General features: G+C 49.3%; 1 protein-coding gene across 1 annotated transcript; it reads right to left on the bottom strand.

The window, feature by feature from the left end:
* Positions 1 to 738: 738 nt before the first annotated feature.
* SLC6A20 (solute carrier family 6 member 20) lies at positions 739 to 13,671 on the bottom strand. Its single transcript, XM_059818686.1, has 11 exons — positions 13,551 to 13,671; positions 9,504 to 9,644; positions 8,711 to 8,802; positions 7,908 to 8,135; positions 6,331 to 6,441; positions 5,714 to 5,955; positions 4,651 to 4,813; positions 3,960 to 4,164; positions 3,047 to 3,206; positions 1,835 to 2,000; positions 739 to 888 (listed from the first exon to the last, which is right to left on the bottom strand). Exons 1-11 carry the CDS (start codon positions 13,669 to 13,671, stop codon positions 739 to 741), a joined length of 1,779 nt encoding a protein of 592 aa, XP_059674669.1.
* Between the last annotated feature and the right edge of the window lie 2,393 nt (positions 13,672 to 16,064).

The following is a 16,064-nucleotide window of genomic DNA, read 5'->3' as shown; positions in this document are numbered from 1 at the left end:
AGATTTCTGCTAGTGTACTTAAAGCGCATCCCTAGAAAATATGAAGTATGGCACAGCGCACAATTACATACTGGAATTGGAAGTTTACTTCTTCTGGAGATGAAAGAACTTCTGCAGCTCATAAATATATATATATAAAAAAAAAAAAGGCTTTGCTGGACGCAAGTATAAAAGAAGCCGTATTGGCCACATTTATCTCAAATACCATCCTGACTTTTCCCTTGTAGGAAAGGGGTTATCGTACTCACGTTGCAAGACTTCAGCGGTTTTGTCTGTTGATGAAATACAGATGTCATTGCAAATAACGTGCATGCTTGAGCGTGGCTGTCTTGAATGCTAAGGGTATTTGCTGGTACCTTAGTGCAGGAACATTCTTAGTTGGTTGCTCATGTTTCCACACAAGCAGTGCTATTACAGAGTGGAAAAGAATTACCTAATGTGTAATGGGTTGATGATATGCTAGTTAATTTGTGCTAGCTAGCGTTTTGTGAGCTGTTTTTCCCTCTTACAGAGGCCATTTTAAAGCTTCATCTTGTTACAGAAGAGCTTTTTTTTTTTTTTTTTTTTTTTTTCCCCCAAACCATTGTGGAACCTCCTAAGAGCACTTTTTGGTCAATATAGCACCCACAATTCTCAACTCTATAAATAGCTGCTACAAGTAATGGTTGCTGCTGTCTTCCAGAAGTGCTCGGTCACTGACAATGGGGGTAAGGTCTTTCCAAATCCAGCTGTCAGCGTTCATGCAACGGTTGAAACGTTTTCCCTCTTCAGTCGCTTCCTTATAAAAGTTACTAGTGCGCCCAGGGGTATGCACATGGTGGATGCTGCCACCAGCAGCCCGATCACGGCCAGGGCGTAGCCTGGGTAATCCTTTGTCACCAGCTGCCCCTGCAAGGGAGAGAAGAAGCCTTGAATCTGTGGTTTTCCATGCCCTGGAGTTGGGTCTGGAGCAAAGCTGTGTGTTTAAACAGAACATCTGAGAAGCTCTTGCAGGCTGCAGCAGCCCACGACTGTCAGTGCTGTTCTTTGTCCAACCATACAAGCTTAACATTGGCAAGAACAGAGCTGCTGACAAAAATATTGGGAAAAGCTTCTGCAAGCTTTGGTAAAGGGCAGATTTTGGCTTGATTCACGTTTCTTAATGAGGTGGCTTGGCCCTGACCTCTGTCAGGTCTCTGGCTTTCCTGTCCTGGAGCCTGTGGGCTCATGCTGACACCCGGTTAAGAGGCCAGGCCTGCTGTGGGTCCCAAATCAGTGAAGACATGAAAACAACAGGCGTAATTTGTTTCTGTGTGCTAGGAACGTTTCCACAAAAGGTTATGAAACCAGTGATTACTTACCCAGTAGTAGTTCCTCTGTGATAAATACACAGTTCAGCTTCATACAAAAATGTTTTGGCCAGGAAGGAAAATCTCATATGGAAATTACAAAAACCAGAGTGGTTTATGAAAACTATTTATTCCAGCAGCAGCTCAGTTCTGTTAAAATACCACTATTTTTGTTCAAAATACTACACTCTGAAAGTAATTTTTCTGTTAGAAGAGTATGTTTTCAGGTGATATGTGGGATCAATACACACATGCATAAAATTTTACTGTTTGAAGGGATCAATTAAGAATTGTAGTGGGCTATTACTCCCATTTTACAGAACCATGGTATTGTTGTCACTAGGCCAAGTTTTCCTTTTCCACAAAATTAAGGAGTTGCCCCAACTTGAGCTGCAAGCTTTCAGGAGGCAGTTTTGTGGAACGATGTAGTTAGGAAGGAAGGCTGTGTCCTTGCAGGAATTAAGGAAAGTTTAAAAAACAAGAACCCCAAACCAGAACTATTTTACCTGTGTGGCATCCCATGCTTGGTATTGCAGCGTTCCTGTGAGGATATAGTCGGTGAGGTAAAATATAAATAGGCTTATAATTAGCAAAGGACTAACAAAAGCCCACATAATTTTCCAATACCAGTTTGGTTTGCGTCCAATCATGGTGTGAAGATCTTTCTCAAATCTGTGTTTAAAAAAAGAAAACAAAATATTTTTGAGAACAGCTGCATGTGTTCAATCAATACCTTGATCTGAGTTACTTCACCTACAGAATTAAATATGTAAGATGGGAAAGGGGAGTATAGTTGACCAGAAAGTAATGAGCAGAAAGGTATTGTCTGAAGAACTGGCTCACCAGGATTATATAATGAGGTTGAAATAAAAAAAGATAGCAGGGCTTCCGAGAGGATCCCAAACTGCAGAAGAGTAGCTCGGAATAGGTACAGCAGGAAAAGTCCCAACCAAATTCTGCCTGGAGTATAAGTTCAGATTGTTATTGGTGTAAGCTGATGGAGAAAAGTGATTATGCTTAAGTAACGTGGAGAAAACACTGCTCGGTTTTGGGTAGTTGAGCTGTTCTCACCGCTGTTATTCGGCTGTCTGTGAGGATATACTAATGCTGGGGATGGTACCTAAAATCACAGGGGAAACCTGGATCTGACTTGAAGGCTTTGAACTCATTAAGGTTGTAATACCAATGTAGGTGCCTGTACACGTGCTGTGCTAGCGGGCTAACAAAGCAAATACTAAAGCATTTTCCTTTAGATGCCCTGAGTGCAAACACCTCTGCTGTGTAAAGCCTTGCCTGATGCTGAAGCTTGCATTTACCCACAAGGAATGACTCGTGAGACCAGCGACGTGCAAGGTTTGAAACCAGACTTACTGACAATCTTGTGCTCATGCTGAATTGCTGTGAAAGGAGCAGTGGAGTTTCAGCAGAAGGTGCTCTTGAGACCGAAGACAAGAAGAGCAGGGAGCAGTGTGTACGGCTCATTAGTACGCCCCTGCCTGCAGAGAAGGTGTCAGTCCAGCTTTGCCCCCACACAGCCCTGAACCCGAGGCCCTGGAAGGGGTCTGCAGAGCAGGGGAGACCCCATTGCCTTGCTGATAGCATAGCGTCGGAGAAAAATTTAGCCCCAGGTGGTATTTTTATTCCTGGCCCTGCGTGTCTTGACCAGTGGTCACACCCCTGCTATCCCACTATGAAGAAAGGAGGATTCAAGCTTTTACCTTCTTATCCCGTAGATATAACACACAGCAATGGTTTCTACCAGCACGATGAGCAGCAGCGAGAGGGTGGCTGCGTAGTCATTGAATATGTCAAACCAATAATTTCCAGCCTCCATGGTGAAGATTAAGCCAATCATGCAGTTAATGAAACACACAACACCTGCGTGGATAAAACAGGGACCCTGATGTTACACCTGGAAACCTAATTGCGTGGGGGAGACATTGTACTTCTGGCTAAAAAGCTGGTGGGATTTCTACCGATTTCTGTTGGGGAGCAGCTTTCTCAGAGGAGAAAGATAATTTTTTTGGCCTTTGGAAAAGACCTGGCTCTGTGTGTATGTGTGTGAATGTGCTGGTGTATCCTTAAACTGCTGCTCCTTAGACCTGCACAGTCACAGCACGTCAGCACAGCAAAGACAACTGAGTCTTAGCTATAGCCTTGTCGCATGTGTGCGCAGCATCTGCTGTTACTGCTGGGCATCCAGTTAAAACAGGTTTTAAGGTGGGACAACTGATTTCCATGTCAGAACAGGAGCAGGTATCACTTTTGGCCAAGGACTGAGCTGGTTCGCAGTTGGGATATCAGTGATGTGACTGAAGAGCCACTCACTGCCGGTGTCTTGACGTGTCTCCTGGCCCTTTGAGTTCCAGCAGTCAGTAGACACCAGTCTGAATGGGGTGTGTTGGGAAGCCTGCAAATACACAGCCACGGTTGCCCTAGCGCTTTGAGAGCTCCTGAGGGAAAGTGCTCTACAGGCTGGGCAGGATTTCCCAAGGGCAGGGAAATCCTTCTGGCATCTCTGCTCCACCTGAGGTCACAGAGGGACCCTCAACAGCTGTGGGACACCAAAGCTTTTGCACACACGTGCTCTCTCTCCCTGCATGGCCTATTCTGCTCATGGCAGGTGCTTACCTGAGATCACCTCCTTGGGGAAACGGGCAGCAATGACCCTGCTGTCAGTCAGCGGCGTGAGGATAGCAGCCGTGTTTCCCAGCATGCTCCCAATGCCCAGCATCAGCAGCATGACGAAGTAGAGCACGGAGTACAGCTGGGGCACCTCCATGTTTTTGATCGCTTCAGAATAGACTATAAATGCCAGTCCCGTCCCCTGGACAGCCTGCCAGCGAGAAGCGGGGAAGAAGTGAGTTATGGGCAGCTCCTCAGCTTGATATGGGACATAAGAATAGGCACACATGAGACTGATCCGCCACAACGACAAAATACACCTGTGGTGGTGGTTCTGCACAGCAGAGGCAGATGGGATCTTCACTGTTATATTCAAACTGGATAGAAACTGGCACCATCCCGCTCGTAGTGAAAACGTTTGCCCCATACCTTTGTGACCTGCCCTGTCCCACAGCTGGAGCCAGCAGTCCAGCTGTATCGCCACCTGGCTCAGTTGCTAACGAGCCAAGCGAGCCCCTTGCTGGGCTGAGGCAGTGCCCCCCACCCCATCCCGAGGTGCAGAAATGAGCCCCACCGCAGCCCCTGGCCAGGCAGCTCCTGGGGGTGCAGGTGTGGGGCTGAGGGGCTGCCCAGGCTCAGTGGGAGGAAAGGCATGAGTGAAGCCCAGGCACCAGCACAGCACAAAGCGGCAACTCACCGTATCTAGCTCAGCTTCCAAGCTGCAGTTTTTAAGCTGCGGTAGTAATTGCATGTATTCTTGCGGGTGGGTGGCCATGAGGTAGTCCTTCATCTCGTTGAGGTTGTCTGCTGTTAAAGAGCCTTCCTCCAGGTCAAAAGCGTTCATCAACAACAGGATCACCCTGGGAAAGATAATTGGAATTGAACGTCTTTCAGGCCAAGGTGTAAAATTGACGCCGGTTTTATACCCCATCCCTTTCTCCATCGGTCCCCATGCAGGGATGCTCTGCCAGCCCCAGGGCTCCGCGGGTGGGAGTCGCAGCCATGGCACATGCAGCGCGGTGTTGGGATGCCAGCAGCCTTGTGTTCATCTCTACTTTGGAGGGAGCAGCTCCCGCGCCGGGGCTGCCGCCCTCACCTGGGAGGGAGCCAGCAGGTATTTTGGGTGCTGGCTAGTGCCGGCTGGCTTGTCTTCCCCTTTGCCCTCTGGTCCCATGTCCACACCCCACCAATTTAACGAGCCTTTTGGCAAGGAGCAGGGACTAGCAGCTTGGTTTCCTCTCTGATCAGCAGATGGACTGAAAGCTGTAAAAATATGAGTAAAAGTGTAACTGCTGCAGGCCCTGTGCCAGGGACTGCATGCGAGCTTGCTGCCTCAGGGCATGATCCTGCAGGCTGCTGGGCACCTCCAGAGCTGAGGAGGCTGAGCTCCTGGCACAGGGCTTAGCCTTAAAGGGGGGGATGTCAGCATCATTGCAGTTTATTAATCAGCCCCCTCCCCAAAGCATGTGCTGGGACCAGGGTGCAGGGGAAGGTGCCGCTGTGACTCACCCAGGCAAACTCATCCTCTCCACCCAGCCCATGCCTGGAAGCGGCACCCAGGTGTCAAAAGACACACCAGCTCTGACCTTTCATCTCAGCCTTCATCGCTTTAAATCGCACCATTAGCTTTATTAGAGCAGTGTCAGGGCTGGGCTCGGGGCAGCGCTGGCAGCACTGTGTGCTGTTATTTATTTACCTCCCCTCCTTACCTTCCCCAGAATGGCTTGTGGTGGAAAACAAGTGAAATACCAGCCTCTTACTTGTTTATACAGCTTTCGTAGTTAAACGTTGCCTTGAAGCCGTAGATGGAGAAAGTCACGATGCTGGCAAATATGGATGTGGTGCTGTTGATCAGCGAGACGATGACGGCATGCCTCTCGCAGTTGTTGCTGGGCTCGTTGTAGCTGGCGAATGCAATGAGGCTGCCAAAGCCCAGGCCCAGAGAGAAGAAGATCTGCGTGGCGGCACTGACCCACGTCTTGGGGTTTGACAGCTGCTCCAGCTGCAAAACCGGACAGGGAGAGCAGGAGCGTGAAGCTGCACACGGATGGCTGGCACTGCCCCTTCCAGCCCGCAGCAATGGGGATGGGCCCCTTTGCACACCTGTTCTAGCTCAGGGGCATTTTTTGGGCAGGGTTACTGCTCAGTCTGGAAGTAATACGCTACAGGTTGCCTTCTGCAAGGGAAAGCAAGCAGTTCATGGGCATGGTGGCAGAACAGCCTCCAGCCACACCCAGCTGGGGTTTCCAGCCGCCTGACCTGAGCTACTGCTGCAAAAGTTCGATGTAAGGAAAAGAAGTACCGCCACCTTCTAAAAATCTCCACGTTTGGTAACTAATAACATTTTGTGAAAAATTCAGTACGATTTTTTCTGTACCTTTGGTGTGAACATGTAGACGAGCCCATTCACAGCCCCATGAAGTGTTAATCCTCTGATGAGGTATATGATGAGAACGCAGTATGGCAAAGAGGCTGTTACATAGACCACCTGGAGGAAAGAGGAGAAATACCTTGGTCTAAAGAATACACAAGACCAGCCGTAATAGATCAGCTCTTTCTCACTTACAATAATGGAAATGCTTTATGTAAAGTATATTTGGTACCCTGCATTAATCTTTAAACAAATATTTTCAGATAAATCTAATTTTAGATTTAGGTTTTAGGGAAACAACTTTTTATTAATAATAAAGACCCTGTGCTAATGTTCCCACCGGTCTTCTCTTTGATTGGCAAAATAAGAATGACATTTAAAATATGCAGCATTTACAAACTCAGTTCTGCAGCATTTAGTGGAGTAATACCAATTTGCAACCGTCTGTCAAGAATGCATTAGGCAAAGGTCATCCATCATCTGCTCTAGGAGGACGGTGAGCATAAAAGGTCAAAAATCAAACTTGACTGAAAAATATTTTAAATCAAAGGTGAAAAGGACTTCAACTTAATGTAACCCAGATGGAGGGAATTAAATATTTCAGTTGTATTCCATGAGCTTTTGAGCAAACCCCTGAGGTTGAATCTAAATGTTTAAGCTCCACGTTGGAAAGAGCCATGTGCAAAAAAAAAAAAAAAAAAAAAAAAAAAAAAGGAGGTACCCCAATGGTTCACCCAGAAACTTATACAAAAACTAACTCACAAAAAACATGCCTTCTCAAGCTCTTGGGAAGAGAAGTGCATGGGCAATTACCAAATATTCCTCCAATTTGCACCTGCCTGTGCTGCCAGTGGGCATCAGCCTTTCCTTGTCACACACCTGGACGTGCAGCACCTTTACCTTCCCCCGCGGGACAGCCCTGTTCCAATGCACAGGGGACGCAGGGGAAGCCCCCCGTGCGCCCCTCGCTCCCCCTGATGAGACCCTGCCTTCACAATGTGCTTTCATTGCACCTTGACTATTTGTTTGTTTCTTTTTTGCCCACAAAGCCAACTGCAGCAAGTTTAAGAGGTTATTCTTGCTTTGCAGTCTCTTGGCTTTCTGTGTTCAGCTAATACGATTTGAGGATTACAGCCCTCAGCTTGCTGCTTAGCGCAGGCTCAGCCGGGACATTGCTTTTTTTCCCCGCTTCTTCATAACTTCTGCTGTGGATAAAAAGTGGGCAAAAATGCCCAGTAGACGACATTTTTTTCTTGCAAAGGCTGAGGAACAGACGTCTCCTGACATGGCTCTGCTGCGGTGGGTGGCTTTCTGCAGGGCCAGCAGCCTGGTGGCTGGTTTTGCAGCAGAGGTGCCTGCATTTAAAGGACTTTTCTGTTTGTTTGGGTTTTTTAACATCACTCAGCGTTTTGGTTGAGCCTCTTCAGTGGCAATTTAACAGGGCAGTAGAGGCGCTAGAGCCGGCTGCTCCAGGGGAGATGCCATAACCCCAGGTAACAGCAGCCATGGCCGCTGCCTTTTCAGCGCTCATTTCTCCTCCCCACGTCCCGCTGGGGCTCGGCGGAGCGGCGCCTGCCTCTCACCTTGCCGGTGGACTCGGTGCCACGGAGGATGCAGAGGTAGACCACCAGCCAGGCCAGCGTCAGGCAGAGCGCCTGCTCCCACTGCACGCTCCCGCTGGCCTCCAGCGATGGAGAGATGTTCAGGGTCTGCCGGTACCAGAAGTACTGGGTGGACGATGTCTTCTCGCACTCCTCCTTGTAGCCGGTGCGGTTGCTGTTCAGGGGGCAGGTGGCCCATGGCAGGGGGTCCTGCGAGGGAGGGGAGCGGTGTGGGGTGAGTGCCCACCGTCAGCATGGCAGGGAGAGCGGGGGTGCTGGTGGGGGACGGAGGGAACGAAGGCGAGGGTGGCTTTCTGAAACCCGGGCTTGCTTGCCCCTGCATTGTGCTGCCTGGAGCTGGGGCTGACCTTCTCCCCTGGGGCTGACCCTTTCTGATCCTCTCCCCTGGGAACGACCCTCTCCCTCTCTTCCCTGGGGATGACTCTCCTGATACTCTTCCCCAGGGCTGACCCTCTCCCTTGCCTTTGGACAGACCCACTCCAGGGTGCAGGACACCATGGCCACCAAGGCACACGTAAGCAAGGCATCACGGGGCTGGTCTCGACCTGCATTTCAAGAAGAAATGCCAATGCCCCTGGGGACCCCCTGGAGAGGGACACCCCTGTCTCCTTTTTTCGCCCCAGAAAAGCCCTGGGCAGGTTTCTGGAGCTTTTGTTCCTCCCCGACTGATGACAGTGCTGGGCAACATCCAGCACCGATGCAAAGCCACCACGACCCTCCACAGCCATGGCAGGGCCAAGCCGTGCCTCCGGGCACCCACGCACCTGGAAGGAGTGGAAGAGGTACCAGAAGGCCCAGGCATTTATCACGTTGTAGTACATGGAGAGGAAGAAGGAGACGACGACACTGGCAACGCCTGTGGGCATGGAGGGAGGTGCTCAGTCAGCAGCAAAACCCCGAAACACCCCGGGCCCCATAACGCCCCGTGGGGGCTTTGCCCCTGCATGGCCCCATGCACAGGACATGCCCCTGCCACAGCCACCTCCTCCTCTCAGGGCTGTCCTGCACTGGATTTTATACTTAGCCCCTGGGGGGTGAATATTCGCTGTATAGTTAAAAATAAAATGTGCTTGTAAGCAAATTAGAGACAGTTCAGGCTATCAGGGTAATTTAATAACTTAATAACGTAGCTAAGAGCGGACATTGGTAAACGGTAGGCAGCAATGGTAAGAAATTAAGGCACCTTTTTATCACTCAATGTTGAGCTTGTCAAGAGGATGCTCTTGGGGGGCAAAGCCCAGTGTGGGCAGCGCCAGGGGCTGGGTTAAGCACTGGCCTTCACACCATGATTTTGGCAGTCTGCCTGAGGGCAGGGGGACTCACACCTCTGTGCCCGGGGACCTGGTACAGTGAGCCAGGGTCTGGCCCCGATGCCCTGCGAGGGACGGGGTAAATGCATGCTGTGTGGCGTCCGGATAACCACTTTGCTCAGCCTGGTGAGACCCAGTAAAACCCCAGTTCCCCCCTGGTTCCTTCTCTGAAAGACAAAGCTCTCCGTTCAAAAATCACCTGTGTTCCCCATGCCCTTGAAAATAAAGATGAAAACTGAGAACATACCGACACCACAGAGGTAAGGACTTATTATTTTCCAGGCACCGATGCTGCCCTGACGCATGCGCTGCCCCACGGCCAGCTCCAGGTAGAGCAGCGGCATCCCCTCGGCGATCAGCATAATAAAATACGGGATCAAAAAGCCACCTGCAAGAAAAACCCAACAGATGGCCTTCAGCAGATCGGCAGCATAATAAATAGCAAGTTGCCCTATTCATGGTCAAATTGCCCTGTTGGTGTCCCAGGAGGGGGCTGGAGCTGGGTTCTGTTCGGGCACTTTGCATATTGAGGGCATGGCACAACCCTGAGGGACATCTCATGGGGTTTCAGGTGGCATCCCAGATGCCAGTGGGCACAGAGCGCCTGCGCACGGGGAATTTTCCACAGTCATTTGGCAGCGCTGGGATTTCTGCTGTTAAAATGTGCCGGTCGCCACCCTGGCGTGGTGGGGCTGCCCAGGTGCTTCGCGGGTGGTTTGAGCAATGTTCAGGGCTGGGGCTGTTAAAGGGTAACTAACTGCCAGCCAAACCTTGTCAAAGATAACGAGAGAAAGAGGACAAGGGAAAGATTGACTTCGCGTGCGGTGTTCTGCGGCAGAGCCAAAGTGCTCAATGAAAAAGTAACAGCAACGTCGTTGTTGAATGGAGAATTTTGAGTAACATATTGAAGTCTGGCCTGGCTTAAAAAAAAACCCCAAAACTACAAAAAACTCCCCAAAAAACCCATGCTGAGCCCGCAAATGCCAGCAAAGGGGTGAAGACTTTTACCTGGGGTCCCACCTGCGGGAGCAGACCCAGGGACAGAGGCACACAGTGGCCTCCTGCCCCATGTCTGCTTGTCCCCGCTCCCCCAGCATGGAGAGCTGCGGGGATGCTCCTGCAGAAGAGGAGCAGCAGGAACAGATGGGCAGGCGGCAAGGGAGGGGGAAGGACCTTCCCACCCGGCAACCACGGTGCGCTTCGGCTTAAGTTTCTGCTGGGAAAAAAAAAAAAAATATCCTTGTCCTCAACTTGGGGCTCACTTCAGAAAGAGCTGCTGACTGAGTCAAAACCTGGATTTTCATGAAGGTTTTCCTGCTTCCCTTTTTACAGCAAGCCAAAAATATTTACGTAAATATCTCTTATTTAGGATTTAATCTGCAGCATTAACATTCCTTGCAATGGGCTTGGTGCAGCGCCACAGAGGAATGAACTCCCGGCAGCAACTGAGGCAAAGAACTGGAAATAAACACTGAGCAATAATCCGGTTTATTCTGGGAATTAATTTCCCACCTCCCGGCTCTATCGTTATTAACAACCCCTTTGTTAGTTTGTTAGATAACTTCCTATGCCGCAAGGGAGCTGTCGGAGGTTTAAGAGCTCCCGCAGCCGCTTTGTCCCGGTGGGGTGCGAGCTGCCCCAGCAGCCGCCGAGGGGAGTTTTGCCATGTACGGCGGGGGGAATCAGAGTCAGGCCCTTTGCGAAGGCTCTTCCACCCTCCCAGCAGCGTTGCCGCATGCTTGGTGTTGGCTTTGCCACCTTGCAAGGAGGAGGAGTGCCTCTAGGCTTGCTCTTCACGCCAACGTCCCGCCGCAGCTGGGGGTGCCGGGGCTGAGCCCCCTGCCCCTTGCTCTGCACCCTGTCTGCACACTGATCTCATTCCTGACGCTGCTTTTCCTAAACAGTAGAACCAAAACGCCTCATATAAGTGACTCAGGGCAGCTGTACAAACCAGCTCCTTATCCGCTGTGAGCCAGCACAGCTCCACTGACCTCCCCGCTCATTTACACCCAGCGTTGCTCCCTGCGGTGCCAACCGCCTGCGAAAACCAGCCCCCAGGCCAGACCCCCGCAGTTGGCACAACGTGTGGAGTGCGCCCCGGCTCTGGTCGAGGCACCGGCCTTGGCCAGCCACAGCCTCGCCCCTGCTCAGCATCCCGCCTGGTGCCCAGGGGCTTCCTCGCTCAGGGCTGAGCGCTGCTGAGCACTCACCCTGCTGTAAACCCATCCCAGCGTCATTTCAGCCTGGCCCAGGCTGCTTAGGGACAGACTAACTGCACCTGCGAGGTTTGAACCCTCCTTGCTCTGTTTGGGTCAAGCTCTCTAGAGGTGAGCAAGGAGAAGGAGGCAATATACTGATGAACGGGAAGGCAGGAGGTTGTAAAGTCTGCAAATACCCTGTTTATGAGTATCATCAGCGATAAGGGCTCTATTGCTCTGCTGGGCAGGACAGGGACCGGCTCTGCACTTTTCTACAAGATGCCAAACAAGCAGTTGCTGTCATCCCCCCCTACGCGCAGTGCCTGGCGTATCCAGCTTTTAAGTTCCCGAAGCGATGTTCTGTCTGCATGGGTTTTGCAGACCCCTGGAAAGCCACTGAATCCTTTTTAAGAGGGCAGTGAAAAACAGTTAAGACAAGCAAAGCCTGCTGTCAGGAGTTTTAGTTTCACAGGAGGGAGAGCTGCCTCTCCCCTGGAAAATTTAGCCAGAGGGGACAATAGTGGAGAAACTACTCTTATAAAAACATGCTTTTTGGAAAATACTTGGGTTTATTGAATCTTTTTTTCTGGTTAATTAAGTGTTCCAGTTTTGGTTACATTTCAGATAATTTTCACCATCTATGACACTACTGATGGCTGATAAGAAGAGGATAAACCATGCAATGACCCCCACATCTGAGTTTTGCTGTCCTTCAGGATGTCTGCCAAGACAGGCTGCTAGTGAACTCATCACGTGTAGTTTAATTGCGTACAGAAACGTTTGCATTTTAAGCTTTGTGCTAGAGTTCAATGTCAGACATGAAGTCCTTACCCTCAAAAGTGTTTGCACAGAGGAATACACCCAGAATTGCTGAATGTCTATCACTTCTACTGTCTGAAACATCTAAGAAAGCTTCAGCCACTGCAGCATCTAGCTTCTACTGTAATTTCACCCAGTGTATTATCTGGATTTTTCTGACCTGATCCCACAGAGCAGCTCTGATGCCGCCCCAGCACTGAGCTGGCTTTTCAACAACCAGCATGCACCAACTCCTACCACCACACGTGCATTTAAAAGCAAGCTACAAGCCAACAAAACAAGCATGAAACAAGTGAAAAGCACTTAAAACATCTCAGCGTGTTTCTTTCTGAAAGGAAGGAAAGGTGGAAGCAGACCAGAAGCAAATGAGGCAGATGCTCATCGTGTCACTTTATGCACAACTGAGATGAGTCCAACACTACGACAATGGATGGAGTGTGAGAAGCAGTATAAAACTGGGATGTCTTATAGAGGCTCTTTATAAGGCTTCTTCAAAACATGGTCATTAACCAGTGGTAGCTGTATACTGGAAGAGATTATTAATGTTTTTTAATTAATCTAATTAACTGACTTTTGATTTCTAAGGAAGAACATCTGGTATATGATACAGACATCATCTTTCTCCAGTTTGGTCCTAGGAGAGTGATAAAGTTTCAAAGAGCTTTTTTTTTTTTTTGAGCCCAAACCAATTTATTCCCTGTTTTCGAAGCCTCCCGGGAGGCCTTAGCTGTGGAACTCCTGGTGATTAAGGAGTTTCAGCCAACTTCAAGGCAGATCTGCAGCCAAGTTATCACCTCCTAAAGTAAGGCTTTGTATAAGAGACAACACATTATTGACAGCAACTTGAAATGGTACAGATGATCCTTAAATCAAATCAGCATAAGCATTTCCCGTTCTCAATATGTTCCAAGTGAACTAACAAGGAACTGAACTAGTTTCTGATGCCTTCAGAGTGGTTCAATGGGGCAAGAAAGTAATAAATTAATACCACGTGGACCTACATCTCTCACTCTACCTCCATCCTTTTACAAAACATGGGCCTTCTCACTGTTTCACTGCACTTCTAGGAAATGAGTGCCACTATTGGGGCAGCCTTATGCTGAAGAATACGTAAAATAGAGCAACAGAAGAGGTTGCACACCAACAAAAGGACTGACCTCCTGCTCTGCCCTGGACCCTGCTGGGTGGACAGGGCATTAGCATGGGCAACATACTTTTGAATTTAAAGCTTGCCACACTCCTCCTTGAGGGAAGCAAGAAACGTAAGTCACACTTACCTCCTCCGTACATCTGACATAAGTATGGAAACCTCCACACATTTCCCAGCCCCACAGCATAGGAAATGCAGGCGAAAACAAACTGCAGCGGATTGTCCCATAGTGGCCGGGATTTCTCCATTGCCTACTTGCAGGCAGAGGTTTCAGGAGAGCCTTCCTGCCTTCACTCCTTCAGGTACTCTGCCAGCCCTGCCTCAGACTCCACGCCAGCCCAGTTTGGAGGGGAGGGAAAAGCGGAGGAGTTATGCTTGCCAATTCCTATCAAGCTTTTTAATTACTAATCTTATTAACAGGCACATACTGAAGTAGGAATGCTGGTAAATAGATTATAGACACACACAGAACTATAAAATTGGTACTTTGAGTGAATAGCTGCTTGGGTTTTGACTGGCATTTCTGGGAAGGATGTGAGCCCAGGGAGTTTTATCGGCTCACATGCCAACTTGACACAGGGAGGAAATAACACTGGGGCTGCAGCTTGGTGTTGCAGATGGGAAACTCCTTCTCCACAGGGCTCTCTTCCCTGGCAGTGGAATTTGTGTGCGTGAGGCACCAACTTGGATTGGATAGCACAGGGAAGGGGTTCTCACACCATTAGGACTGGGCTTAGTGGCTGTCAGAGCTGCCTTTTATTCCCAGTGTCCCTTGCCCTAAACGGGTCCTTGGGCATCCCATCACTTGCACCCTAGTGCTCACCCCAACCAGCCCAGCACACTCCCCAGTTCCAAAAGTGGCCTTGAAACAGTCCCTATCAGCCATGCAAGTCCCCAGCCTGCTGCAGCCTTGAGTACAACACGCAAGTTTGATCCTGCGGGAATACTACCCTCCCTTTACATGCTCTGTGTGTGTGAGAGCACGAAATAGCTCAGTCTCTTTTCACTTACCTTCACGCTCAAACCCCACTGCTGCAGATGAACTTTTCTGAGGGGTTGCTGTTTTAAAATACTGTTAAGCAGCATGGACCAAATATATAAAAAGGCCACTGGGAAAAGGTGTCTGTGGCCTGTTGTGGAGGCAGAAGGTCCTAGGAGGCCTTTGGGTGGTCTGAACGCACACTGAGATGCCAGGTCTGAACACGAACCCTGTGTGCTTGGGCCCCTGCCAAGGTACACTTTGAGCTCAACCACTTCAGACACGTCTCCCAGTGAAGGAGGCTGCCGGCAGCATCGGTAGCAATAAAAAGGGGCTGAACAAGTCCAAGGACTCAGCTTCCTTCCTCTGTCCAAATATGTGGTTTTTTCATGCCAGGACTGGGCACCATTCAGGTCCATTTTGCAAATAAGACGCACTCAGCTGCTGTGAGTTTCATTCCTCCAGCACCAGCAACCTGCTCCCTGCCAGTGCTGCGTATGCTGCTCCAGCATCCCATCAGGCACTGGCAGAGGTGAGGCATCCAGCTGTGGGTACAGGTGAGAACCCCTACCACGGGGCCTTTGGACATGAGCCCAAACTGCAGAGTATGTCGTGCAGCGCTGTTGAGACTAGTAGAACCACTCTGGTGGACTTGCTCGCCAGCCACCTGTAATAGCAAAGTCACAAAGTGGGATGCCACTTTTTTGCATGCTAGAAAAGGTGACTGCAAAAGGTTTATGCATCTCCCGTAAGTCAATCCATTCTTCACGGTGTGTTTTAGTGCTGCTGGAAATAGAGGTTGTCATTGGAAAACACCAGGGTTTGCCAAACCCTGCCAGAGTACAGTTTTGAGGGAGCTCGTGGCTCTTCTGCCACATCCTTGCTGTTCCTGTCTTGCCTGCAGAATTGCCACACGCCAGCTAGCCCTGGAAATACGTCTCATGGGTAAACCTGAATTCTGCTGGAAGGAAAAATCCAAAGTAATTTTAGATCCTTTTAGATCCATAAGCTATTAAACTGAAGGACACACACTGAGAAGCTACAGATATGTTAACTCTCCCACATTAATACACTTTTGCAAGTTATTAAAAATTAAATGTCCATAACTGCCTGTGGAATTTATTACAAATGATGCTTATAAATAACTTCGAGCATTTAATAGCTCATAGGCAGGACAGCCTTAAAAAAATAGAACATCACTAGCACTTGGGATGCTTCTGTGTGAATAGATTACTGCTACTGATGAGCATAATCAAGTTAAATATTTCCTTGGCTCTGTACCTCCTTCCCATTACATTTCAAACTAATTTACTAATGGACTGGGGAGACTGTGCAGACAGAGAGGTGTGGTGTCCTCGGCTTGAGTCAGGCCAGATCAGGAAGTTCAGATGCAATGAAATGAATCCTTGCCTCTCTCACAGATGTCAGTCAGATCACAAACTACTGTGAGTTTTTTTTAAAGGCGGTCATGCACACAGGCACCCAGCAAAGTGCCCGTCATCCAGTGGCTCCTTGAGAGACAGGCTTTAAATGTATTTAAAGGTATTTAAACAGACAACACTCAGGAATTCTTGCTGTGAGACGTTCCATACACACCTCAGATTATCAATAAGCTATTTCTGATGCTATCTAAGATTTTATCTCCTTTGAACTTCCTTCATT

This window comes from Gavia stellata, chromosome 6, assembly GCF_030936135.1.
Source record: "Gavia stellata isolate bGavSte3 chromosome 6, bGavSte3.hap2, whole genome shotgun sequence".
Lineage (NCBI taxonomy): Eukaryota > Metazoa > Chordata > Aves > Gaviiformes > Gaviidae > Gavia > Gavia stellata.
The sequence above is the reverse complement of the archived record's forward strand: the minus strand, read 5'-3'. Positions and strand labels throughout refer to the sequence as shown.